We start from the raw sequence: 27,282 nt of genomic DNA, 5'->3' as shown, positions 1-27,282 counted from the left end.
AAATACTTACCTGTAAAATAAACCCTAATATAGCTACAATATAACAAATAATTATATTGTAGCTATTTTAGGATTTATATTTATTTTACAGGCAACTTTGTAATTATTTTAACCAGGTACAATAGCTATTAAATAGTTAATAACTATTTAATAGCTACCTAGTTAAAATAATTACAAAATTACCTGTAAAATAAATCCTAACCTAAGTTACAATTAAACCTAACACTACACTATCAATAAATTAATTAAATACAATACCTACAAATAAATACAATTAAATAAACTAACTAAAGTACAAAAAATAAAAAAGAACTAAGTTACAAAAAATAAAAAAATATTTACAAACATTAGAAAAATATTACAACAATTTTAAACTAATTACACCTACTCTAAGCCCCTAATAAAATAACAAAGCCCCCCAAAATAAAAAAATGCCCTACCCTATTCTAAATTTAAAAAGTTCAAAGCTCTTTTACCTTACCAGCCCTGAAAAGGGCCATTTGCGGGGCATGCCCCAAAGAATTCAGCTCTTTTGCCTGTAAAAAAAACACATACAATACCCCCCCCCAACATTACAACCCACCACCCACATACCCCTAATCTAACCCAAACCCCCCTTAAATAAACCTAACACTAAGCCCCTGAATATCTTCCTACCTTATCTTCACCACGCCGGGTTCACCGATCAGTCCACCGAAGTCTTGATCCAAGCCTCCGAAGTCTTGATCCAAGCCCAAGCGGGGGCTGAAGAGTGACGTCCATCCTCCGGCTGTAGTCTTGATCCAAGCGGCAAATTAAGAAGTCCATCTTCGGGCAGAAATCTTCATCCTATCCGGGCAGAAGAGGACATCCGGACCGGCAAACATCTTCATCCAGGCGGCATCTTCTATGTTCTTCAATACGATGACGAGCGGCTGATCTTGAAGACCTCCGGCGCGGATCCATCCTCTTCGTTCGACGTCCAACTGAAGAATGAAGGTTCCTTTAAGGGACGTCATCCAAGATGGCGTCCCTCGAATTCCGATTGGCTGATAGGATTCTATCAGCCAATCGGAATTAAGGTAGGAAAATTCTGATTCAAGTTCAATCCGATTGGCTGATTGGATCAGCCAATCAGATTGAGCTCGCATTCTATTGGCTGATCGGAACAGCCAACAAGCGAAATCTATATTCGCATTCAGCCCCTTGGGGTGTACTGTGTCAAGTGTAAAAATCCACCTTGACTCTCGCAATAGAGCCAGTCCTCTGTCACATCCTCTCTTGGGACATGGGAAATGATCAATTAGTATTGCTCTCAACATAGAAATTGAATGACCTGCTTGTAAAAAATGTCTAGCCACAGGCTGGTCCGATCGACCCTTATCCAGTGCCTGTCGTTGCTTGCCCTTCTATACACCAACCTCGGTGGTGGAGACTGTTAGAAGGGTAAACTGTCATCTTCAGAAATCACCCTCCAATTTTTCTTAATTGTAGAGGCTAGAGCCCGTGTACCAGGTGTATAAGTTGTTATAAAGTTCAGTCGTTTGTCAACTTTATTAGTATGTCTCCGTATGGTGAGATTATCCTGTGTCCATTCCTGTGCTATTTTACATTGTTCAGTGATCAAATTCACGGGATATCCCCTTTTAATGAAACGTGACGCCATTTCCGGTAGTTGACTTGTCTTGCGATGGTTATCCGTGTTATTATGCACGACCCGCAGGAGCTGTGAAGAGCTGACCCCATCCCTTTGGAATTTGGGATGATAACTACTGTAATGTAAAATCGAATTTTTATCAGTACTCTTTTGAAATAAAGTAGTGTGTAATGCATAGCCATCATCTACCTTGGTTTTGTAGATTTCCAAATCTAAGAAGTGTATAGTCTGCATATCACATTCCATCTTAAATTTTATAGTAGATTGCAGGGAGTTCAAATTATTAAACAACTTGTGGAGATTATCCACAGTGTCATGACAGATCAAAAAGACATCCTCTTTATAGCGACGGTATAACTTGATGGGATTCTGCCTGGAAAAAACATTAATGCTTTCATACATAGCCATATAGATATTGGCATACGATGGGGCCATATTTGACCCCATCGCCGTGCCCATCGTTTGCAGAAAAATATCATTTTCAAATCGGAAAAAGTTTCTTTCCAGGCAGAATTCCACCAAGTGTAACAAAAACTCCACAGGAGGCCCCTGTGGAGTGAGCATTAGTGGGTGAGCATTAGTCGCAGCATTTCAATCCCATGTGTATGTGGGATGACAGTATACAGGCTAACGACGTCCATGGTGACAAGGACATCACTCTCCTGTATATCATGTATATTCTTTAGCAGACCGATGAGTTCAAAAGAATCCTTGAGGTATGAGATAGTATTCTGTACAACCGGCTGAAGGTAAAAGTCCACATATTCAGCTAAAGTCTGAAGAAGAGAACCCCTGGCAGACACAATGGGCCTGCCAGGGGGATTCTCTAGAGACTTATGCACCTTCGGCAATAAGTATAAAATAGGACAAACCGGATAATCTACTGTCAGAAAACCGTATACATCTTCATCTATGATATTGGCCATAAAGGCCATTTTCAAGAACTCATCAATCAACCTTTTGAATTTTACAGTCGGATTGTAAGTAAGTTTACAATAGGAGACTCCATCTAATAATTGCCTGTATGTCTCTTGTCTATATTTAGAGTAAACTAGAACCACCGTGGCACCACCCTTATCTGCTGGTCTAATGATAATGTTTGCATCAGTAGCTAGGGATTTAATGGCATCCCTTTCGGGTTTACTAAGATTATCTCTATACAGGGGTATTTGTTGTTGTATGTTATTCAAGGTGGAGGCACACATGCAATGAAATGTTTTAATACAGGTATGGACATTGGTTGGCTCAAAAGTACTAGGAGACTTAAATAGCTTAACAGCATATTCTCCTTGATCCTTAAAAAAATATTTTAGTTTCAATTGTCTCTGGAACCTGCCCATGTCAACCTGTATATCAAAACTATCACATCTAGGAGTAGGGACAAAGGTTAAGCCCTTATTCAAAACCTTCACCTCATCACCTGTAAGAGGTCTGGAGCTGAGGTTAAATATTATTGTTTGTTCTTCTTTGTGTTGTTCTTTCTTTTTGCGCCCCCCCTCCTGACGCATCTGTGTCTGGGCCCAGGGGTAAAGGGGGCTTTTGTGTGGATCTTTATTAATATGAAATGTGCTGTGCTTATAATGTAGCACTACTTTTGTTCACTTATCTTGTATTCTGTAAAGGTTCATTAGGATTTTGTATATATTACTATCATCTACTATATCTCAAGCTGTCTGAGGGCCACTTGTCTATTATTAGATGAAGCGCATGTGCGCATGCACGAAACGCGTCAGATAGCAGAAGCTGCACACATATAAGGTCTACTACTTGAATGAATAAATCCTGTCTTGCACTGGCTATCTGGTCCTGGTCTCCCTTCTTTCTTAATGTGTGTATTATTAGATGTATATGGCTGTATAGTACCGCTACTTTGATACCTGTGTGTATAGATGGTAGCGATATGTTATTTATTTGATGTACATTGAGAAGTGTTGTATATAATCTTTATATGTTTAGATGGTGTTATCATTACTGTGATTGCTTGATTACACTCAGGCATCTGTTCCTCGCGCCACTGTTATGCTGATGCAGTGTGTTGATACTGTCTCCCAGGCAACGGTTACGTTGCTATTACAAGCCTATGTCACAGGCTAATGACGTCACACGCCTGTGCCGACGCCAGTGTGGAAGGCTGCCGCATGGAGACCGGATGTCTGATGGTGATCACCTGTAATCACTTAGAGCGTTGGTATTATTAAGGGTATATAAGCAGTGTGATTTGTATTGTCCTGTTATGTCTGCACGGCCTCCATTGAAAAAGGCTCCAGTGGGAGCCGAAACTTTGGACCAGGCTATCTGTTTATGTATTAAAAGCTGATTGGTTACAAATTCCCTGCTTGAATTGCCTGCTTTGGGCACCTTGAGACGCAGTTTGCTGAGCGTGAGGTTTCTTGAGATTGACTATATATATACATATATATATATACAGTATCCCACAAAAGTGAGTACATCTCTCACATTTTTGTAAATATTTTATTATATCTTTTCATGTGACAACACTGAAGAAATTACACTTTTCTACAGTGTAAAGAAGTGAGTATGCAGCCTGTATAACAATTTGGAAATGTCCAAATTGGGCCCAATTAGCCATTTTCCCTCTCCGGTGTCATGTGACTCATTAGTGTTACAAGGTCTCAGGTGTGAATGGGGAGCAGGTGTGTTAAATTTGGTGTTATCGCTCTCACACTCTCTCATACTGGCCACTGGAAGTTCAACATGGCACCTCATGGCAAAGAACTCTCTGTGGATCTGAAAAAAAGAATTGTTGCTCTACATAAAGATGGCCTAGGCTATAAGAAGATTGCCAAGACCCTGAAAATGAGCTGCAGCACAGTGGGCAAGACCATACAGTGGTTTCACAGGACAGGTTCCATTTAGAACAGGCCTCGTCATGGTCGACCAAAGAAGTTTAGTGCACGTGCTCAGCGTCATATCCAGAGGTTGTCTTTGGGAAATAGACGTATGAGTGCTGCCAGCATTGCTGCAGAGGTTGAAAGGGTGGGGGGTCAGCCTGTCAGTGCTCAGACCATACGCTGCACACTACATCAAATTGGTCTGCATGGCTGTCGTCCCAGAAGGAAGCCTCTTCTAAAGATAATACACAAGAAAGCCTGCAAACAGTTTGCTAAAGACAAGCAGACTAAGGACATGGATTACTGGAACCATGTCCTGTGGTCCGATGAGACCAAGATAAACTTATTCGGTTCAGATGGTGTCAAGCGTGTGTGGCGGCAACCAGGTGAGGATTACAAAGACAAGTGTGTCTTGCCTACAGTCAAGCATGGTGGTGGGAGTGTCATGGTCTGGGCCTTGAGGGAACATGTGCTGTGACATACTGAAGCAGAGGATGATCCCCTCCCTTTGGAGACTGGGCCGCAGGGCAGTATTCCAACATGATAACGACCCCAAACACACCTCCAAGACGACCACTGCCTTGCTAAAGAAGCTGAGGGTAAAGGTAATGGACTGGCCAAGCATGTCTCCAGACCTAAACCCTATTGAGCATCTGTGGGGCATCCTCAAACGGGATGTCGTCATGGAGGAGTGGAAGAGGACTTCAGTGGCAACCTGTGAAGCTCTGGTGAACTCCATGCCCATGAGGGTTAAAGGGACACTGTAACCAAAAATTTTCTTTTGTGATTCAGATAGAGCATGAAATTGTAAGCAACTTTCTAATTTACTCCTATTATCAAATTTTCTTCATTCTCTTGGTATCTTTATTTGAAATGCAAGAATGTAAGTTTAGATGCCGGCCCATTTTTGGTGAACAACCTGGGTTGTCCTTGCTGATTGGTGGATAAATTCATCCACCAATAAAAAAGTGCTGTCCAGAGTACTGAAACCAAAAAAAAGCTTAGATGCCTTCTTTTTCAAATAATGATAGCAAGAGAACGAAGAAAAATTTAAAATAGGAGTAAATTAGAAAGTTGCTTAAAATTGTATGCTCTTTCTGAATTACAAAAGAAAAAATTTGGGTTCAGTGTCCCTTTAAGGAAGTGCTGGAAAGTAATGATGGCCACACAAAATATTGACACTTTGGGCCCAATTTGGACATTTCCACTTAGGGTGTACTCAATTTTGTTGCCAACGGTTTAGACATTAATGGCTGTGTGTTTGTAGCAAAGTGTCATTACTTCAGTGTTGTCACATGAAAAGATATAATAAAATATTTGCAAAAATGTGAGGGGTGTACTCACTTTTGTGGGATACTGTATGTATATATATATATATATATATATGTGTGTGTGTGTGTGTACATATATATTTAAATGTGTATATATGTATTTACAGACATATATACACATATAAACACATAAATACATAGGTATACATATCTAGACATATATATATAACTGCATCGGAGCCCTTTGCAGTTAAGTAGATGAAAACATGTAAAATAATTTTTTTATGCAATATTCATATTTAATAAAGTGTTAAACTGTGTTTGCACTGCAAATATTTCACATTCCAATATGTTTCACATAGAGGAATATGTTGTAAGTATTTTTAAAAAGATATTCCTATATATTTCTTTATATACCTATATATAATCATCTCTATATACTGTATAGGTATAGATATATATTGTACCAAAATACTTTCATATACTGTGTATATATACATACTGTATATATATATATATATATATATATATATATATATATATATGTGTGTGTGTGTGTGTGTGTGTGTGTGTGTGGGTGTATTTAAGGATAAATAGAACATATTCTTCAATGTGAATTTTTAATACATTTGATCTAACTTGTCTGTAGAACCTCTGCATGTGACGTCACCTGCCTTGCTAATATAACAATGATAATCCCACCAGTGATCTATAGAAAGACAGATCACAAAACCAGCTCTTTTTTTTGTAATATGTGTGAATGGGAATCCCACAATCTCAGATCTAAACAGCTGAGGAATCTTGAGGGCTCAGCTACGATCTGCTGTCAGCTGTTCATTTAGCGGGATGAGTAGGACAGAGGACATATGCGCAGCATGAAATGTCATATAAATGTCAAGGGATAAGTGCTCAAATGAACCTGCTTGTAAAGCTACTTTATCACTGCCTCTGAACAAACACACTAATAGGTATCTCAGGATAAATATATCTAACAGCTCCCAGGGCCTGTTCAGGCCAAAATGAACAGACTCATTTGCCAGGGTTATAATAGACATTTTATTGACAGCAAATCGTGTAAGACCTAAAAAAAAAATATTACTATACGTAATTTAAAGGGACACTCAAAATATTTTATTCATGATTCAGATAGAATGTACAATTTTAAAAGAATTTTCAATTTACTTTTGTAATCAGATATACTTTATTCTCTTGACACTCTTTGTTGAAGGTGTCTGGAGCACTAAAGGATAGCGTTTTTTTTTTTTTAATTTTAACAATTTTAGAAACTTTTAAGCACTAGATGACAGTGCTTGCAAAATATATAACATTGTTAAAAGCATTGTTGCAAATATGCTGCCAAATAGTTCTAAAATAAATTCACGCGACTGAGCATGTTTAGATATGCGCTTCAACAAAGGATACCAAGAGAACAATGTTAATTTGATAATGGACGTCATGATGAAAAAACACTGAGTTTCATGTCCATTTAAACATAAATATAAAGAAAAACTATTGTCTTATACGTATCAGTTTTGTATTTGCTTAGAATATGTGAAAACATGTTTTAAATATTTTACAATCTGTCCTTTTTTAATAACCTATGCAATGTTTTTCAAAGCTAGAACAATGCAGGTATACACATGTTGTAAATCATTTTGATTTCTTGCTGCTGTGTTCTGTTGTTCTTTACTAGTTGCTGTGTCCTGCTGGCCCTTTCTTGCTGCTGTGTTCTGCTGTTCTTTACTAGTTGCTGTGTCCTGCTGGCCCTTTCTTGCTGCTGTGTTCTGCTGTTCTTTACTAGTTGCTGTGTCCTGCTGGCCCTTTCTTACTGCTGTGTTCTGTTGTTCTTTACTAGTTGCTGTGTCCTGCTGGCCCTTTCTTGCTGCTGTGTTCTGTTGTTCTTTACTAGTTGCTGTGTCCTGCTGGCCCTTTCTTGCTGCTGTGTTCTGCTGTTCTTTTCTAGTTGCTGTATCCTGCTGGCCCTTTCTTGCTGCTGTGTTCTGCTGTTCTTTACTAGTTGCTGTATCCTGCTGGCCCTTTCTTGTTGCTGTGTTCTGCTGTTCTTTACTAGTTGCTGTATCCTGCTGGCCCTTTCTTGATGCTGTGTTCTGCTGTTCTTTACTAGTTGCTGTATCCTGCTGGCCCTTTCTTGTTGCTGTGTTCTGCTGTTCTTTACTAGTTGCTGTGTCCTGCTGGCCCTTTCTTGCTGCTGTGTTCTGTTGTTCTTTACTAGTTGCTGTGTCCTGCTGGCCCTTTCTTGCTGCTGTGTTCTGTTGTTCTTTACTAGTTGCTGTGTCCTGCTGGCCCTTTCTTGCTGCTGTGTTCTGTTCTTTACTAGTTGCTGTGTCCTGCTGGCCCTTTCTTGCTGCTGTGTTCTGCTGTTCTTTACTAGTTGCTGTGTCCTGCTGGCCCTTTCTTGCTGCTGTGTTCTGTTCTTTACTAGTTGCTGGGTCCTGCTGACCCTTTCTTACTGCTGTGTTCTGCTGTTCTTCACTAGTTGCTGTGTCCTGCTGGCCCTTTCTTGCTGCTGTGTTCTGTTGTTCTTTACTAGTTGCTGTGCCTGCTGGCCCTTTCTTGCCACTGTATTTGTCTGTTCTTTACTAGTGGCCGTGTTCCGCAATCCCTTACTTGCTGCTGTGCTCTGCTGTTCTTTACTATTTGCCATATTCTGCGAACCCTTACTTGCTGCTTTTTTCTTACTGGCTCTTTTTGCTGTTGTATTTTACAGTCCATTAATATTTAATGTGTCCTGCTGGCCCTTACTTGCTGCTGTGCTCTGTTGTTCTTTACTATTTGCCGTATTCCGCAAGCCCTTACTTGCTGCAGTTTCCTACTGGCCCTTTCTTGCTGCTATATTTTGCTGACCATTAATAGTTAATATGACTTGCTGGCCCTTTATTGCAGCTGTGTCTTGCTAACCAACACATGCGGCAATGTCCTGCTGGCTCTCACGTGCTGCTGTATCCTTTCAGCCTACACATGCTATGATACATGATGGTTGTTAGCTGTTTCTTTGAGCTTATCATCTATCCAACAACAGGTATAATAAACATAATTAGTATTCGCTGGCACATGAAAGAGTGCCCCCTAAGATGTTTGCACTATTTGTATTTGGAATTATCACCTAGTGGATTTTGCAACCTGTATGCTTTGTGGTAGCTGCCTATGTCAGGAGATGCACCCAATTTATTCTGAAAGTGCTGCCCAGGTCATAGGAAGAAATATAAGTGTATGAGCCCATTCTTGGATTTAAAAGGGGCAGTAAAGTCAAAATTAAACTTTATTGATTCAGATAGACTATGCAGTTTTAAACAACTTTCCAATTTACTTCTATTATAAAATGTTTTGTTCTCTTGATATCCTTTGTTTAGAGTAAACTTAGGTAGGCTGATAGGAGTTTAGGGTCTTGCATGTGTCTATAGCAGTCTATGGCAGCGGTGCTTGTATCTATGTATGACATTACTATAAGCAATGTTACAAATACTGTTGCCAGATGGCTAAAGTCACATGCACGCTCCTGAGCTCATTTAGGATTACTCTTTAACAAAAGAATACCTTAAGAACTACACAAATTAATAATATAAGTAAACTTTACTAACCCTTTAAATTGTGTGCAATTAGTGATATGTTCACTATTGACTTTAACAATAATTTTTATAATTATGTAGTTGTAAATAAAATGCCTAGTAGTTCACCAGCTACTTTATTTCAATATATATACAGTATATATATATATATATATATATATATGTGATGAATAACTTCACTTGGGATCGACACTCACATCTAACTTATATTCATCAACCAGGGTGATCAAGTGGGATAAAAATAGCAGGATACATACTGACTGGATTTGCTCATTTGAAAAATATTTATTGAGGGGGAAAGAGTAACAAAAAAAAAAAAGTGCCAGTACTCATTGATTATTGATTGATATATTTTGCTCAGTAACTTTGAGAAAAGCAAAGTCACAAAGTTGATATATTTTGCAGCCCCCTCTTGTGAAACTATTTACATGATGATTACAGATATTACCTGTTATGAGATAGCAGAGGTGGCGATACTTAGTTCCGGTGAGTACCCTCACAAAAACCCCTAAATATAAATATATATATATATATATATATATATAGTATATATATATATATATATATATATATATATATATATGTATACATATATATATATATATTTATATTTAAAACCTATTGTCATTTCAATAGCTCATAACACATCCCTATACTTTAATAAACTAGTATATAGAAACTTCCTGAGCATTTGAATGCTATTATATGAAAATAAATATTTGTATCTTTGAAAATGGAATGTTGCTATATATATATATAATTTTATATTATGTCCAGTGAATGGCTTATAAAACACCAATCAAGTCATATTAATGAGTCATACTGAAGATTAAATATGTTCTTTTGGTGTAATTGGCACATAATGTCACACAATAAAACACTTACTTGCCATTGTTGAATATCACAGTACAGTTGGGCCAGCAGTCATGATTTACAAGACAAAGGTTTGGGAAAATTCCAACACCAACAGCTTGCAGACCTCTCTGGTCACTCAAGGTAAAACCATTGCAACTTATCTGTTAATGAAAAAAAATCTTTAAAGGAGGAAAACAAAACAAAAAAAACATTGGATATGGAGATATAAAAGGGACATGACTAAGATAGAGCATATAATTTTAAATAACATTCCAATTTACTTCTGTTGTCAAATTTGATTCATTTACTTGGCATCCTTTTTTGAAGGAACAGTAATCCTACTTGGAGCTAGCTGACCACATTGGGTGAGCCAATGACAAGAGGCATATATGTACAGCAACCAATCAGCAGCTAGTTTCCAGTACTGCGTTGCCGCTCCTGCACCTTCTTAGGTATGCAGCGTAAAAAATGACAACAAGAGAACAAAGCAAAATAGATCATAGAAGTCAATTGAAAAGTTGTTTAAAATGGCGCACTCTATATGAATCAGGAAGTTTAATTTTGACTTTGCTGACCCTTTAATCTGTTAAGAGAAGAAACATAAATTAATTTGCATATGATATTTTTTAGATAAATGAACAAAGACATGTAAAGCGGACTGCAGTATGACGAGTATGTAATCTGTTGTTTTACTATCCATAATGTTTCATTGGGCTGCAATGTAGTGTATGTTTGTTTGTGTTTGATATGTTTGTTAAACATGGAAACATTATTTTGATGGATCATAAGAACTAAAAAGCTCATCAAGTCTGCTCATATTTACACATATTTCTATCTGATGGCAGGTAAGCTTAAAGGGACATTCTAATGTAAAACAATTGCATGCTCTAAATCGTTAAAGTTTACTAGACAAATTAATTTGTTATCCGTTAAGCTTCTGCTAGGGTTTAAGGAAAATAGTGAGCTGAGTGAGGAAGGAACAATACAGAAGTATTACACAACTCACAACAGGAAATGAAACCACACCTAATAATAACAAATTGGACTGCAAAATTTTAACACATATAGGGCCAAATGACAAGTGGCGCGCTAAATAATTTTTTCGCTATTTCCACAGTAATATTTTAAAGGGACCCTAAACACCTTCTGTTTCCATGTAATTATCATTTATTTTTACCATTTATTTTTAGATTTTAATGTTATTTGTTTTTTTGTTTTTATCTAAGCTCTGCTCAAATATTTTTAATTGTCAATGTTACCCCTAAACCACTGCCTACTGAATACGGTGGTATCCGCCATGTTGTAACACACGTTGCTTCCGATATCCTATTGACTTGATGAGCTCTCCCGTATTCAATACCGCGCATGCGCATACTAAGCAAAATATTTGCCGCATCTATGAAGCTCGTTCTCAGTAACTCAGTGATTATTGTTAGCAGGGACTTTAAACACTTGTCATTAAGATTTTGTGTTTTTTTTATTCATAACTTTTTTTAGTTTTTAAAATGCAAATCCCTTTATTTTTTTATTATAGGTGTTCCAATTTGTGTTTTTTTTACATTTACTTGCGCTTTCTGAGTGCACCGTGCTGAATCCGTGCAGACACGGACAATAAAAGCAGCCGCCTCGCTGAGCTGTAACATTGTGTTGGGCGATCCCTACCCATCCCTCTTTCCCTCACACCGCAAGAATGAATTTTACATTATGAACAGAGTAAAAAAGAATGATTAGCTTTACAAGTGTATTAGCTATAGCTATATAGCAAACACTAGCTGATGCCGGTTTAAAAGATATTCTTGAGAAAAATAAAAATAAAGATAATAGCTGCAAACTTTATAGCAGCAGTAATTTTTTAGTTATGCTGTGAGTGCGATGTCTACATTCCTGCGCGCTCACAGCAATAAGCACAGACTTCCGGTTTTGTCCACATCACTCACAGCCATGTCTGCACGGATTTGGCATGGAGCGCTCAGAAAACGCAAGTAAATGTAATATAAAACACAAATTGGAACACCTATAATTAAAAAAAAAGGTATTTGCATTTTAAAAACTAAAAAAACATTATGAATAAAAAAAAAACACAAAATCCTAATGACAAGTGTTTAAAGTCCCTTTAACGCGGCCGGGTTTGCACACATAATACAAGTTGAAAGTAAAAAGTTAGCGCAACAGCTAAAGTCCAATGTGTGCTAACTTCAGGACTTTGGATACTGTAACCGTGCTATTTTATTCTCACCATAGACTTCTATGGGGCGTGCTTTAAAAAGAAAAAGCTAACAGTTATCGCTCATGACACTGCGTTCCATCAACTGTGCTAAACCTGAAGTGAGTTTCAAATACTTTACATTCCAATGTGTGTATATATATATATATATATATATATATATACTGTACATTATAGCCCTATCTAGTCAAACACTTTGTCACATACCATAACATTTTTATCAACTTTTTTATTGATTATAATATGATATGATATATTTTTATTGAAAAGTGTATATATGTGCGGAATACTTTAGTTTAACGTGTTTTACATGTGTTTTGTGCAGCCACCAATCAACAGCTAATGAGCCACTCTATATATGCTTTTCAGCAAAGGATATCAAGAGAATGAAGCAAATTAAATAATAGAAGTAAATTAGAAAGTTGTTTAAAATGACATGCTCTATCTAAATCAAGAAAGCATAAAATTGGGTTTCATGTCCCTTTAAATTTAAGATCTCATAATGCGTTATGGTGTGTTTGTGTTGTGTGTTTGTGTTCTATATGTCACAATTTTCATGTTTAACCAGAGTAACTAATCCACTCAATGTTAAATATAGGAGAAATCCTAATTACTTACTAGGCTGATACAATTTCTTACTAGTCTAGGACTAGTGGAAACTTTCAGCCTTGTTCACATATTATATACACTGGTCTGGTAATTTCCACTACTAAGAAATTGCAATTGTTGAATAAGAAAAAATTGTCTTTATTCCATCTTTAACATTGATAATCCACTAACCAATACACTTTAGTGGTATTTTCCAAACCATGTATATAATGCATACAGCATTTCATGTCATTCTTTATACACTACTTTAATTGTCTCTTGCAGACATTAGGATCATGATTCACCATCATATGTTGACATACCACTCCTAAGATGTGAGATATATACTGCATGCCAAACGGCTGACTCTGACTTGGCCAGAAATCAAGAAAATTCTGAACATCTTCCATGAGTCCATTCTTCTCTTCTTCTTCAAAGTTGTCTATGTGGTTCTGTAAATCATCTATGGAGACTAAACAACCCTCGGTGAGGCCGCTTCCTTCTCTTTCTATCCTCCACATAATTCTTGCAGCAAGTCTGGTTACAGCACAACAGAGAAAAATATTTATATATACATAAGCTAGAGCAAGTAATCACATGCTGTAGTGTTAAAGAGAAAGTTATTGTGTTAACCTTTTAGCTGTTGGAAAGGGGTGCAACACAATGCATGTCAGCAAGGGTTTATCTTAGATTTAGGGATTTAGGGATAGTGTTATGACTAGAGTTACTGTTCAGGTTAGGGTTAAAGGTAGGATTGTGGCTAAGGCTTGGGTTGGAGCAAGGGTTAGGTTAGTGCTAGAGGTAACTTTAAGATTTGAGATAGGGTCAGCATTAGGATAGCTTTAGGATTTGCTCATAGGTTAATACTACAGTAAGGTTTAGTGCTTGGGGTAGAGTTAGTACTAGGGTTAGGAAAAGGTTTGGCCTAGGGTAAGTACTAGGGCTAGAAAGGGGTTTGGGGTAGAGTTAGTACTAGGATTAGAAAAGATTTTGGGCTAGGATTAGTACTAGGGTTAGAAAAGGGTTTAGGCTAGGGTTAGTAATAGGGTTAGATTTAGTGCTTGGGCTAGAGCTAGTACAGTTAGGCATAGGGCTAACTTATTGGTTGCCAGAGAGGGCTACAAATCATTTAAAAGCAATATATTACAGGCTCCTTTGTCATCCAAGGGGTTTATGGCAATTTTCCACAGGCAGCATTGTCACCTTTCCAGTTAACCATATTGTGACCATACTATTACCATAGGAACTTCAAATCTGCAATTTTAAAACATCTAAAAAGCAATTGTCACTGGAGTGATATATGTCAAAAGAACTTTCTTTATTTAGGGACCCTTAGGGAGACTGTGTTCTCTTTGTCTACCTTATGTATGGCTGAGTTAACTTTGTATTGATAAATAAATACATAAATACTGTTTCCGCTATAAAACCCATGATTTAGAAAATAATTACTGAACTTTCTGTACCATATGTGTCTGGTGGGTGAGCAACAGGGGCACTCACTGAAATGTGTTCTTTATATCCAAGCAAAAGCAACCACTTGAGTCTCTTTATTAATGCCAAAAGAGCCGACATTTTTATAATGACATGCAGCACATGTGCAAAACAAACAACGAAACTGCTGCACATGTTGCATTTTATTTTAGCTTCTCACCCTGGAAAAATGTATAGTTTCCTGCCTGATGGAATAGGATTTTTCCAAAAGTACCATTAAAAGCAATACTTAATTTCTGTTTTCAGGAATTTATATGTTTTTTTCTATTTTCAGGCATTTATAAAAATCTGATTTTAGGGGTTTATTTTTACATGCACTATTACTGACTGCGGATCCAGCACATCTTATGAAATGATTTACAAATAATTAAATTAACTTCTAAAAAACAGAAATGCGGTTCTTGATATCACCTCTCTGAGACTGACTCCATTTGATTTACCTTTTTCAAACTGATTACTTATTTAGACAAAAATAATTGCTGAAAAATAAGGGACAGTTGGGAGCTGCTATTTCACAACAGAACCTAATTTGGTACAAAACAAATTATAAAATTGATAATGATAGTAGAATGAGTGACATCGTTTTTGTGGCCCCGGGGGGGGGGGGGGGGGGAACTGAACTAAAAGTGTGTGCTTTGGTTGGTGGACAAAAAAAGTGACCACAACTCAAAAATAACCCTCTGCAGGCAGCCCTGGAAAATTTGGAGACCAGCCCTATTTTTCATGAGTCAGTAGAATTCACACACACCAGTTTTCTCAAATGGAATTTCTTGGACACTCCTCCAAATCTTAAAATATATTAGTTTGATCAAAAGTGCCAAATTGTTGTTATATATGCACCATACAACCCAATAGCATCTATTAATCACCCCCTTTAAATTCTAGCTTTCCAGCCCAATCTCCTAGCATGCTGGCAGGCCAATCCAGCCTTGTCTGCAGGGGAGAACAGCAAACATTGGATACCCTGCATCCTTAGTTTATTCTGACCCTGTGCATTTTTAAGATATATATTAGTATTGTGTGTTTAATAGGCATCAATTTATAAGTAGTCCTCCTTAAAGGGATACTGAGCCCAAATTATTTATTTCATGATTCACATAGACCATGCAATTTTAAGAAACTTTCTAATTTACTCCTATTATCAATTTTCCTCCACTATTTTGGTATATTTATTTGAAAAAGCAGGAATGTAAGCTTATGAGCCAGCCCATTTTTGGTTTAGCACCATGGATAGCGCTTGCTGCTTTGTGTGTACATTTAGCCACCAATCAGCAAGCTGTACACAGGTGCTGAACAAAAGATGGGCCGTCTCGTAACTTACATTCCTGATTTTTCAAATAAAGATACCAAGAGAACGAAGAAAAATTGACAACAGGAGTAAATTAGAAAATTGCTTAAAATTGCATGCTCTATCTGAATAATAAAAGAAAAAAAAAATGGGTTCAGTATCCCTTTAAGCCTTCTAAAATATTATTATGCAACCCCAATATGTTAGGAAGTTGGCCATCACGTATCTACATGATTAGGTCTTGCAGAAAAATAAAACCATTCTTCATTAATACAAAATGATTTGCTATAGCTTACCTGACATTTTCATTTGGAGCTTTACCATATTTCTTGATTGCTGCACACTCATGTTTGTGATTCACCCAGGAATCTTTCTGGCAAGTTCTGTCACAATAGTGGGCAAATTTACACTGTCCACAACGCTGGAGCTTCTCTTGCCTTTTAAAGCATGAGTGGCATACCGTGTGCGTGAAGCTGTAAGAATATAATGACATTAATTTATTCTGAAAGTTTAGCTTTGGGTCAAATTAAACCCAAGGACAATGCTCAAAAATATATTCACAGTTCAAGCAAAATACTGTAAAAAACAAGGAGACAAACAGAAACAGAGTAAATCCCCCAATTTTAATGTGATGGTAAACTCTACCCTTTATAAAAACAGATCCAAAATGTTAGTGATATTTTAGATGGAGTTGAATTCATCAGTTGTAATGAAGATTCAATATAACTTACTTTTTACTAAAGATATGAAATTAAAATACCCCGCACTTCGTCGCTCACTTCAAAAGTAAATTTTCTGTGAGCTAACTGTTTGAATTGTTGTCCAATCAGTGCTCTAACTACAACAAAAGGCGCCCAAAGGGGAGAGTGCTGATTGGAGAACAGTTCAAACTTTTAGCTCACAGAAAAATTGACGGATCTGTCTTTATAAAGGGAATATTTTACCATCACTTTAAATGGTATATGGAGCATTATCAAAAGAAGGGAATTTCTGTTAACAATAAGGAAAGAGGTAAAGTAAGAACAATTAATGCATAATGCAAAAATAGGGAAAACATATATAATAAGAAATTCTTTTTACAATGTTAAAATGGTAGGACAATAAGCAAATGCGTCACCCTATAGAATAAAAGAATCAATAGGTTATTATACAACCCCAATTCCGAAAAAATTGTGACAGTGTGGGAAATGCAAAAAAACAAACAGAGAGTTATTTGAAAATTCAATTCACCCTGTACTATATTGAAAATACATTATTAACACATTATTTAAGGTTTTATTTGTGAATTTAATGTATTTTTGAAAATATACACTAAATAAAATCGGATGACTGCAACACGCTCAACAACAGTCGACAGTTTACAACATCACCTTTTCTTTTAATAACACTTATTAAGTGTTTGGGCACTGAAGACACCAGTTGGTTAAGTTTAGCAAGCATCATTTTCCCCCATTCATCCATTATGCATGTCTTCAGCTGCGCAACTGTGCGGGGCTTCATTGCCTTATTTTGTGCTTCATAATGCACCACACATTCTCAATCGGAGACAGGTCAGGACTGCAAGCAGGCTATGCTAGCACCCGCACTCTTTGCTTACGCAACCATGCACTTGTAATCTGGGCAGAATGTGGTTTGGCGTCGTCCTGCTGGAAAATGCATGGACATCCCTGGAAAAGACGAAGTTTGGATGGTAGCATATGTTGCTCTAAAATGTATACATAGCTTTCTGCATTAATGGTGCCCTCACAGATGTCCAGTAAACAGAATGATGCCAAGCACAGAGAGTACTACTGCAGAGCCACAGGAGCACCACAACACTCCAAATATCACACGAAAGAGATCCAAAAGTGGCTGCAAAAGGAGTTTATTACAAAACACACACAGGGTTACAGAGCAACGTTTCGGGAGTGATCCCTTTATCGAGCTAATTTACAACTGTTCAAAATCCTCTATTTTTACATAGTCCCCACTAGAGGGCACTAAAATATACTATTAAATTTAACTCTATCATATCAGTCACAAATACAATACATGTATTTCATATACATTTAGTAGAAATAATTTTAGCATAATAATCTAAATACAGCTGCATGATAGATGCAAACCTATACAACCTACATATTAGAAGCAGAATTAATTTATATATACACAAATTGATTAGTACATATTTCAAAAGTATAAAATATATAATCACATTCTTACATATTGTTAGAAACATAAAAAGATATTAATGATCAACATGATATTATTACTGAAATGGAAACACTATTTAAAGGAACACAGAGAGATCCAGGTCTCTATTTAAACCTGATGGTTCCAGAGTGCCAAGTTTATGAATCCAGAAGGATTCACGTTGTTTTAAAAGGAGTTCTCTGTTGCCTCCCCGGCGAGGTCTAGGGACATATTCAATAATCTGAAAACGAAGCTGATTGATGGCATGACCCATTTTTAAGAAACAATATGAAACAGGGGCTGTATCTTTTTAGTTCTTATATTACTTTTATGTTTGATTATTCAATCACGGATGGGTCTAGTGGTTTCCCCAACATAGCTCCGCCCACATGGACATTTTATTATGTATACTACAAAAGTGGTAAGATATCCATTAATGCTATATTTATGTCCTGTTTTAGGATGGTAAAAAACAGAGCCTTTGATGAGATTCCCACAACAAGAACATCCTAAACAAGGAAAACATCCGTGGTTCTTTTTAGTAATATAACTCTGAGTGTTACCTTTATTAGTACCAATGTCAGCTTTAATTAATTGCTGTTGAAGACTAGGCCCTCTTTTATATGCAGGCATCAGAATTTCTTAAAATTCTGATATATCAGGATTACATTTAAACAATATTCCCCAATGTTTTCTAATGATTTTTTGTATGACATGGCTTTGGGCATTGTATTCAGAAACGAAAACCATCCTACGATCATCATATTTATTGCTATCATCTTTCTGTAATTTCCCCTTCTTAGGACATAACAATGTTTCTCTTGGGGTAGATAAAGCCTATTCTTTTTCTGTTTCAATTACAATTTTAGGGTAGCCATGTTCCAAAAATCTACTACCCATCTCATTTAATCTAATTTTTAAAACCTCTTCATCCGAAACAATTTTTCTAACTCTAAGAAATTGACTTCTATGTAGGGCTTTAAATAAAGGAGAATGGGCATTGTCATAACGAAGGAGACTGTTACGATCAGTCTCCTTTCTGTATAGATCAACCTGCAAAACAGATCCAGATTTAATTATTTTAGTGTCGAGGAATGTTATACTTTCTTCACTCCATGATAATTTGAATTTAATATGGCTTGTAGTTACATTCAAATCCTCAACAAAAGCCAAGAGGTATCCAATGTCGCCCAACCAAACGCTGAAGATATCGTCAATATAGCGCCACCAACATGCGCCATATTGAATAAATAATTCATGCGAAAAAATTAATTTTTCTTCATAAACATTCATAAAAATGTTAGCGTAACTGGGGGCGACATTGGATCCCATGGCTGTAACTTGAACTTGCAGGCAATAATCATCTTCAAAAAGAACATAAATCATCTTCAAAAAGAACATAATTTCAGCATAAAACAACTTCAAGTAAATGAATGAGGAAATCTACCTAAACAGAATTATATTTACCACTTGTATTCAGTACTAATCTGAATGCACTAAGGCCGCTTTCATATATAAACTCTCGACATCTAGACTAAATAAAAGGTATTTATTAGTGGTAGATACAATGTGTCAATTTAATGAAGGAGTTAGACAATTCCACATATGGTCTGAAAATCTTATCCAAAAATATTGATACATTGGTCACAACAGAACCAGTGCTTGCAACAATTGGGCGGCCAGGGGACATTTTAACATTTGTATGCACCTTGGGGAGAGTGTACAGTACAGGGGTGCAAGGGTGTTCAACATTAACAAATTGAAATACTTCTTTATCAATTACGTTGGTTACAAGAGCATTATTAGAAATACTTTTGCAGCAGTAGATCATCTTAAACTTAACAAAGCCGCAGGGCCAGATGGCCTTCCGGCAGAATTTTATAAGATATTAGCACAAGAATTGAAGATGCCATTGGGTAAGTTATTTAATTCCTATTTTCATTCTAAAGACCCTATGTCTACATATTTAACAGCAGCAAATATTTAGTAAATTCTTAAGAAAGGAAAAAACCTGGAAGACCCGGCCTCATATAGACCAATTTTCGTATTAAATACGGATTATAATTGCTAAAAGGCTTGCTGTGCTGCTTGAGAAAATTATCCATCGGGATCAGGTGGGCTTTATGCTGTCCAGAAATTCTACTAGACATATTCGGAGCGTGGCTACATTTATAGATTATTGTTGGAATATGCAAAGAATTGATAAGGATAAAAATAAACTTACCCAGGATATATGCCCAGATTACAAGTGCATGGTTGCGTAAGCACTCTAGATGCCAAAAAGGCATTTGACTCTATCTCTTGGGATTATGTTTTCAATGCTCTAACTAAGTTTGGATTTAAGAATCAATTTATACAGTTTGTTCAGAAACTTTATAACTCTCCAATATCTTTCCTATTCTTTATCTGCCAAGATTATTTTAAAACGAGGAACGAGACAAGGTTGTCCTTTGTCGCCCCTCTTATTTAATATTGTACTCAAACCGTTATCCATTAAACTAAGGGATAAGATGATGGGTATTGTACTGGGCACACAGACGCTTAAGTTATTACTTTACGCTGAGGATCTGCTGCTGTTCCTTCGTAATACTAGACAATCTATTCCTCAGATTTTGAAATGTCTTGAAGAGGTAGTCTTTTCTCAGGATACAGGGTCAATTGTCAAAAAATTGAACTCCTCTGGATCAAAAATTCTGTTACTAGCCTGCAAGAACATCCTTTTAGATCAGTAGATACTATTAAATACTTGGGTATATTAATTAATATAAATCCTAAAAAGTAGTACAGTCTGAATTGTGTTCCGTTACTAGATAAAATAAAATTGGACTTAGAACTATGGGCGTCCTTTCCATTATCCTTGAAGGCCCAGGTTAATTTAATAAAAACAATTATCTTTCCTCGACTTTTTTTATCCTTTTGCAAAATCTACCTCTATTTATTCCTAATAAAGATTTAAATAAACTATATTCGTGTATGTCTAGGTTTATTTGGGGGGGTAAAAAACCACGGATATCCCTGGATAGTTTGATGTTAGAAAAGGAAATAGCAGGATTATCTTTTCCTAATATTAAACTGTATAATTGGGCAGCTATGATTAAGATAGCTTTAGACTGGATCACAGACTCTAGTACATTTTCTTCTTTCGATATTCGAAGTTTTTATTGTACTCCGTTCTCGTTAAAGGCAATTTTACACTGCCTCCTTAAGGCATTACCAACCAATATCCATAGTCTTATCTCATTAAAAAACATAGTTTTGGCTTGGCAGAAATGCTGTGTTCTGCTGGAGATAGATCCAAGTTTTTCCAAGTTTCTCCCTATTACAGGGAATCCACAATTTATACCAGGAATCTATAATAAGGTAGAAAACTAAGAAAAAAGCACAGCCCCACATCAAGGTAGACATTTGAACTTTATTGCACACGCTGCACGTAACTTAAAACACTTACGAGATAGAAATTAAAAACAAGCCTGTATCCTGTTTAGGGAAGAAGAGTAGCGAATCTCAGTCCGGTTATGATAACTCTGGTACAGTGCAGTATATGTTCGTTCAATCCTTTTCTCGAATAATGTTCCTTTACTTGAAGCAGTATGAAGCTCCGCCCCCAACGCGTTTCATTTGCCCTCAGCAAACTTTCTCAAGAGGAAATGAGGGTCATTTCCTCTTGAGAAAGTTTGCTGAGGGCAAACGAAACGTCTACCTTGATGTGGGGCTGCGCTTTTTTCTTTGTTTTCTACTATAGGATCCTCACATAGAGAGTGTTCAGTGACACACCTCTGAAAGCAGCTGCACCCCATGTAACAAGATTTTTGAGAGAACCCTGGAATTTGAAAGCAACAAAGGTTAAATTTGGACTTCTCTGGATGCTAAGAACTTTTTTTTCTCCACATTATTGGAAGTGGTAAATGTATTAGCTTCAGATGATATGACATATTTAACACATATAATCCTATTTATATTAATTGATAATTTTTATTCACAGGATTCTATCACAGTATTTGCATAAGATTATTTATATATTTAACATCCTATGTGTACTGATTATTGATTATTGGTTATTATTATCCTTTGCACTTGATTTATTTATTTATCCCCCCCCCATATTATTATGTCTTCCCGATATGCTTTGACAACTTTGGAAGTTTAGATCAGACTTATTGAAATATCATACTGCATAACCCTCTAATTTGACATCTTTAATCCATTCAGTTGCGCTATAAATACTCTGTTTGGAGTTTAATCTATATTAAGGCTTTCAAATATTGGAAGGAAAAGAGTATTAATACTATATCACAGATTTTGTCCGAAAATGGACAGATCGTACCCTTCCAAGAGTTAGTCTGACAATATGATATTCCTAATAAGACCTTTTATGCCTATCTGCAATTTCGACATTTTTTAAACACGGTTAGCTGCTGTTTTCCCTTGTCTTCAGCATGGTCTGAAATTGAGTTATGCTGCTCAAAATTTATCTTGGGTGATGCCTCTATTTCTTTAATATACAACATCATGTTGGCTAAACAGGGCACTCTTTCTGTTGAAAAAATAATTAACAGATGGATACATATCTTTCCAGATATAAATGTAAATAAAATCAGAAGTAGTTTTTCAGCTCTTAATCATTGCCTAATCTCTACGTCCTGGAAAGAGTCCCATCTAAAGATGTTTAATAACTATTATATTTCCCCTTACAGATTATATAAAATGTTTCCAACCACAACCCCAGAATGCCCACGATGTAGACTACGATTAGCAGATTTCTGTCATATGATATGGTATTGCCCTAAGATATTTCAACTCTGGCAAAAAATAGGGTTTTGGGTCTCCATTACATATAATCTCCCGATTAGATTTACTTTAGAACCTATTTTTTTTTATATATTCAACATGAGAGTCTAAGTCTATATTACAATGATAGTAAGACATCTGATATTAAAGAATTGTAAAGTGCATATGGCGCCGTCTTTTTCTTCTGTACTTAAGGAGATTCAATCACAGAGATAGATATTGTCCCCTTTTTTTGAGCTCAGATTCTTTCGCCTACTTAGTCTTGTTAATTTTTTTCTGCCTGATTGGATATCTTTATATAGATAGGTATAATGATATGTATGATGTGTGGGGGGGGTTCCTCTCTTTACTACTTTCCACCTTTTTTTTTTTTTTAATGGGAATTGTAGATTAATAGATTATTGTAATTCATCCTTGTCCAAAAAAATAAGACATGCAAGCCCTCCTGACTAAGTATAATTTATGGAGATAATAGTTCTTTAGGAGAGCCTAAAGATAAGGATGGGTATTGTATTTTCTGATATGGAACTACATCTCTTAGGAAGATATAATTTATAATGCAGAATAAGGTAATGCATTGTTTTAGCTCAGTTTTGAAATTAAGAAAAGAAAAGTTATTTAGTTTGGAAGACAAAGATCAACTTTAGCGATATAAGCTATGATAATGATTCTATAGAACAGTTGATTTATGTTTTTGTATTAGTAAAGGTGGAGCTGCGTCTCCACGTAAGTTATAAAATGAATTGGAGCTGCATCTCCGCAATTTATGTCTTTGCATGTGTCTATTATTATTATTATTATTATTATTATTTGTATAATTTGTTTGATTTTGATGTATTGATGGAAAAACTGATAAATTAAATAGAAATACTTTTAATGTCCTTTTGTATCATAATTACCGGATTGCTAGATCATTTTTTATAAATATGCTCCGCACTGAGTTCTCTTATTTCATATATATAGTATGATCTGTCTAAAGCTACAATAGCTCCACCTTTATCTGCCTGTTTTAGAACTATATCATTTCTAGATTTTAAATTCTTCAGCGCTTCATCATCTTGTTTAGAAAAATTATGAGATGTATTCTTACTTTTCTTATATGTATTATTGTTAAGTTTGCGCTGCAGAAGCTCTACTTCCTTATTTACTAAACTTACAAACGTCTCAATACTGTGATTGTTTTGAGGTGGAATATAAGAGCTTTTACTGCGCAATCCAAAATCATGTAATTTCATAATATTTGGTACATTAGTTACATAACCTTTAATAAACATCATAGCTTTAAGCCTAATATTACGATAAAAGCAATAAAGATCCTTCTCCAATTGAAAAAAAGTTACAGTCTCTGTTAGGGCAGATTCTTAAGCCCTTATAAAGTATTTCAGTCTTTTTTCCAAAAATCCTTGATATATTTAACACATTATCAGTTTGTGGGGTTACAACCGCCTGCACATTATCTGTACTTGTATTAAAGGTTTTACCTTTGCGGTGCTTCCTACCACCACAATGTTGATTTCGTCTTTCTACCAGTTTGAGGAGCGGAGCTGGCGGGTGGATTTCCCCTTTGCTGCTTGGGTGTTGGGTCCTTCTGCGCTGACATCTGTATCTGAGTCCCCCGGAGACCTTTCTGAAGATCCTAAGCTGCTACCGCTTCGTGTCTGAACACGTCCGTGGCATCGGGTCCTATCGGAAGTGCCCCTTCGGGATCATACCGCCATCTGTACACTCTACCCTGGGTGTAATCCATCTCATCCCTGGTGAAATGTGTTCACTTACGTTCCTCTATTACTTTCTTCAGGTCAGTAACTGTTAGATTGACCTTAGTCAGCAATTTATCAGCCTCGTCATGTGGTAGATTGACTTTAATCTCATTTTCCATTTTGGGTAATTTATCATGCTGTTCAGTGATTTCCTTATTCAGATAGTCCACAGTCAGAACCATTATGTCCATAGAGCACATGTTAAGTATTTGCTCGAACTTATCGCAATAATCTTTATTTTCAAGCATAAGAGTAGGGCGAACACTCATGAGTAATCCTCTTGGGATCCGCTTCACACGGTGGTACTCAGCAAGTGTGGAAGCGTCGTAGGACAATTTCTTCTTCAAGAGTTTCTCATAGTCCTTAGAGAGAGATTTTGACGGAACAGCTTTAAGGAAATCTCTGGGTTCTTTAGTGAGAGTGGTAATCCTTGCTGCTTCTTGGTCAGTATAGGAAAATGTTTTTAACCCTTGTTGTGTGTTATACACACTCCTGTTCCCACAAAGTGCACGGAATAGTAGCAATATAAAAGTCCAGTAAACGGAATGATGTCCAGCACAGAGGGTACTACAGCAGAGCCACAAGAGAACCACAAAACTCCAAATATCACACGAAAGAGATTCAAAAGTCATTGCAAAAGAAGTTTATTACAAAACACACACAGGGTTACAGAGCCATGTTTCGGGAGCCATCACAGATGTGCAAGTTACCCATGCCATGGGCACTGACACACCCCCATACCATGACAGATGCTGGCTTTTGGACCTGATGCTTAAATGGTCCTTTTCCTCTTTGGCCCAAAGAACATGACGCCTGCTTCTGGACAGCTTTAAAGTATGGCTTCTGCTTTGCATAATAAAGCCATCTGTTGATGCAGCAGTGAATGGTGTTGACTGTCAATGGTTTACCAAAGTATTCCCGTGCACATGTTAGAATATCCATTACAGACATCTAAGGGATCGGAGATCATGTGCATTCAGAAGTGTTTTTTTACCTTGCCCTTTACGCACCGAGATTTGACCGGATTCCTTGAATCCTTTAATTATATTGTGCACCGTAGAAGGAAGGTGAAATGCCTCAAATCCTACCGATTTTTCTTTGGGAAATGTTGTTCACGAAGTGGTGTATTATTTACTGATGAATCTGTTGGCAGATTGGCGAGCCTCGACCCATCCTTTCTCTTGAAAGACTAGGCCTTTCTTGGAGGCTCATTATACTGTATACTACGCTAACACGATTGTCTCACCTGTTTCACATCACTTTCTTATTTAAATTTGTCACACCGCTATTAGTCCTTAATTGCCCCGTCCCCTGTGAGTATATATTTTCAAAAATACATTAAATTCACATCAAATAATGTGTTAATAACGTGTTTTCAATATAGTACTGGGGTGAACTGAATTTTCAAATGAATCTTTTTTTTGTTTTTTTCCATACTGTCCCAACTTTTTTAGAATTAGGGTTGTAGATACAAGACATTCGCCCAAACCGTGCAATATTTTCAAAGAAAACTTTACTATAAGAATTAATGGATTTTTCAGGGGTACATCAAAATAGAGAATTTAAAAAAGAAATCTCAATAAAATCAATGTTTTCACTGATCTATGTCAAATGTATAAAACATACAAAGAAATATGTATAGTTTGGAGGAGAGAAGGGTAAGAAATGACATGATAGAAACCTTGAAATGTATGAAGGGATTTAAAGGGACATAACCCAAAAAATGCATTTCATGATTCAGATAGAGAATACAATTTTAAACACCATTCAAATGTACTTCTATTATCTAATTTGCTTCATTCTTTAGATGTCATTTGTTGAATAAATAGATATGCACATTGATGAGCCAATCACACACAGCATCTATGTACAGCGACCAATCAGCAGCTACTGAGCCTATCTAGCAAAGAATATCAAGAGAATGAAGCAAATTAGATAATAGAAGTACATTAGAAAGTTGTTTAAAATTGCTTGTTCTATCTGAATCATGAAAGAAAAAATATGGGTTTCATGTTCCATTAATAAAGTGGAAGCTGAAAGCATTTTTTTCACAACAAAAAAATAGCAAAACAATGGGTCACAATCTTAAAGGGATTTGAAACCCAAAAATGTTCTTGACAGAGCATACCATTTTAATAAAGTTTCCAATTTACTTCTATTATCAAATTTGCTTTGTTCCCATGCATTCTTTGTTGAAGAGACACCTAGGTAGGCATCAGCAGCACTAAATGGCAGGAAATAGTTTTGCTATCTAGTGCTCTTGGAAATGGAAAGCATTCTTGCAAAACTGCAGCCATATAGTGCTTCAGAAATGGTCCGGCTCCTAAACATATGTCCCTGCTTTTCAACAAAAGATACCAAGAGAACGACAATAGAAGTAAATTAGAAAGTTGTTTAAAAGTGTATGCTCTATCTAAATCACTAAAGAAAATGTTTGGGTTTCATATCCCTTTAGTTAGAAATGTGAGGAAGCATTTTTTTTTACAGAAAGGGTGCTGGATTCATAGAATAAACTTTCAATTCAAATAATTCAAAAATACATAGGACATGCATAAGGCTATCATAAGAAAAAAGTTACATGTAATATGGGTAGACTTGATAGGCCTTTTGGTTCTTATCTACCTTCAAATTCTTTGAAGGTATATAAGAGCATTTCATAGCATTGTATTGTTATTTTGTTACAGGCAAATTCCACTTATTGGGGAGAAATCAAGTATGGTTAATAATATCCTATAATTTTATAAATAAGAAATAAATACAATTTTAGATA

At 36.3% G+C, this 27,282-nt stretch overlaps 1 protein-coding gene across 2 annotated transcripts in view; it reads right to left on the bottom strand.

Annotated features, from left to right (window-relative positions):
* SMYD1 (SET and MYND domain containing 1) overlaps positions 1-27,282 on the bottom strand; it is a 121,396-nt gene that overhangs the window by 52,060 nt on the left and 42,054 nt on the right. For both annotated transcript variants that reach the window (XM_053704284.1, XM_053704285.1), the window contains exons 2-4: positions 16,089-16,265; positions 13,337-13,550; positions 10,232-10,362 (exon numbers count right to left, since the gene is read on the bottom strand). In XM_053704284.1, the coding sequence (XP_053560259.1) occupies positions 10,232-10,362; positions 13,337-13,550; positions 16,089-16,265 (522 nt within the window). The remainder of the gene's footprint in view (positions 1-10,231; positions 10,363-13,336; positions 13,551-16,088; positions 16,266-27,282) is intronic.

This window comes from Bombina bombina, chromosome 2 (assembly GCF_027579735.1).
Source record: "Bombina bombina isolate aBomBom1 chromosome 2, aBomBom1.pri, whole genome shotgun sequence".
In the NCBI taxonomy this organism is placed as follows: Eukaryota; Metazoa; Chordata; class Amphibia; order Anura; family Bombinatoridae; genus Bombina; species Bombina bombina.
This window is presented reverse-complemented; position numbering and strand designations above follow the sequence as displayed.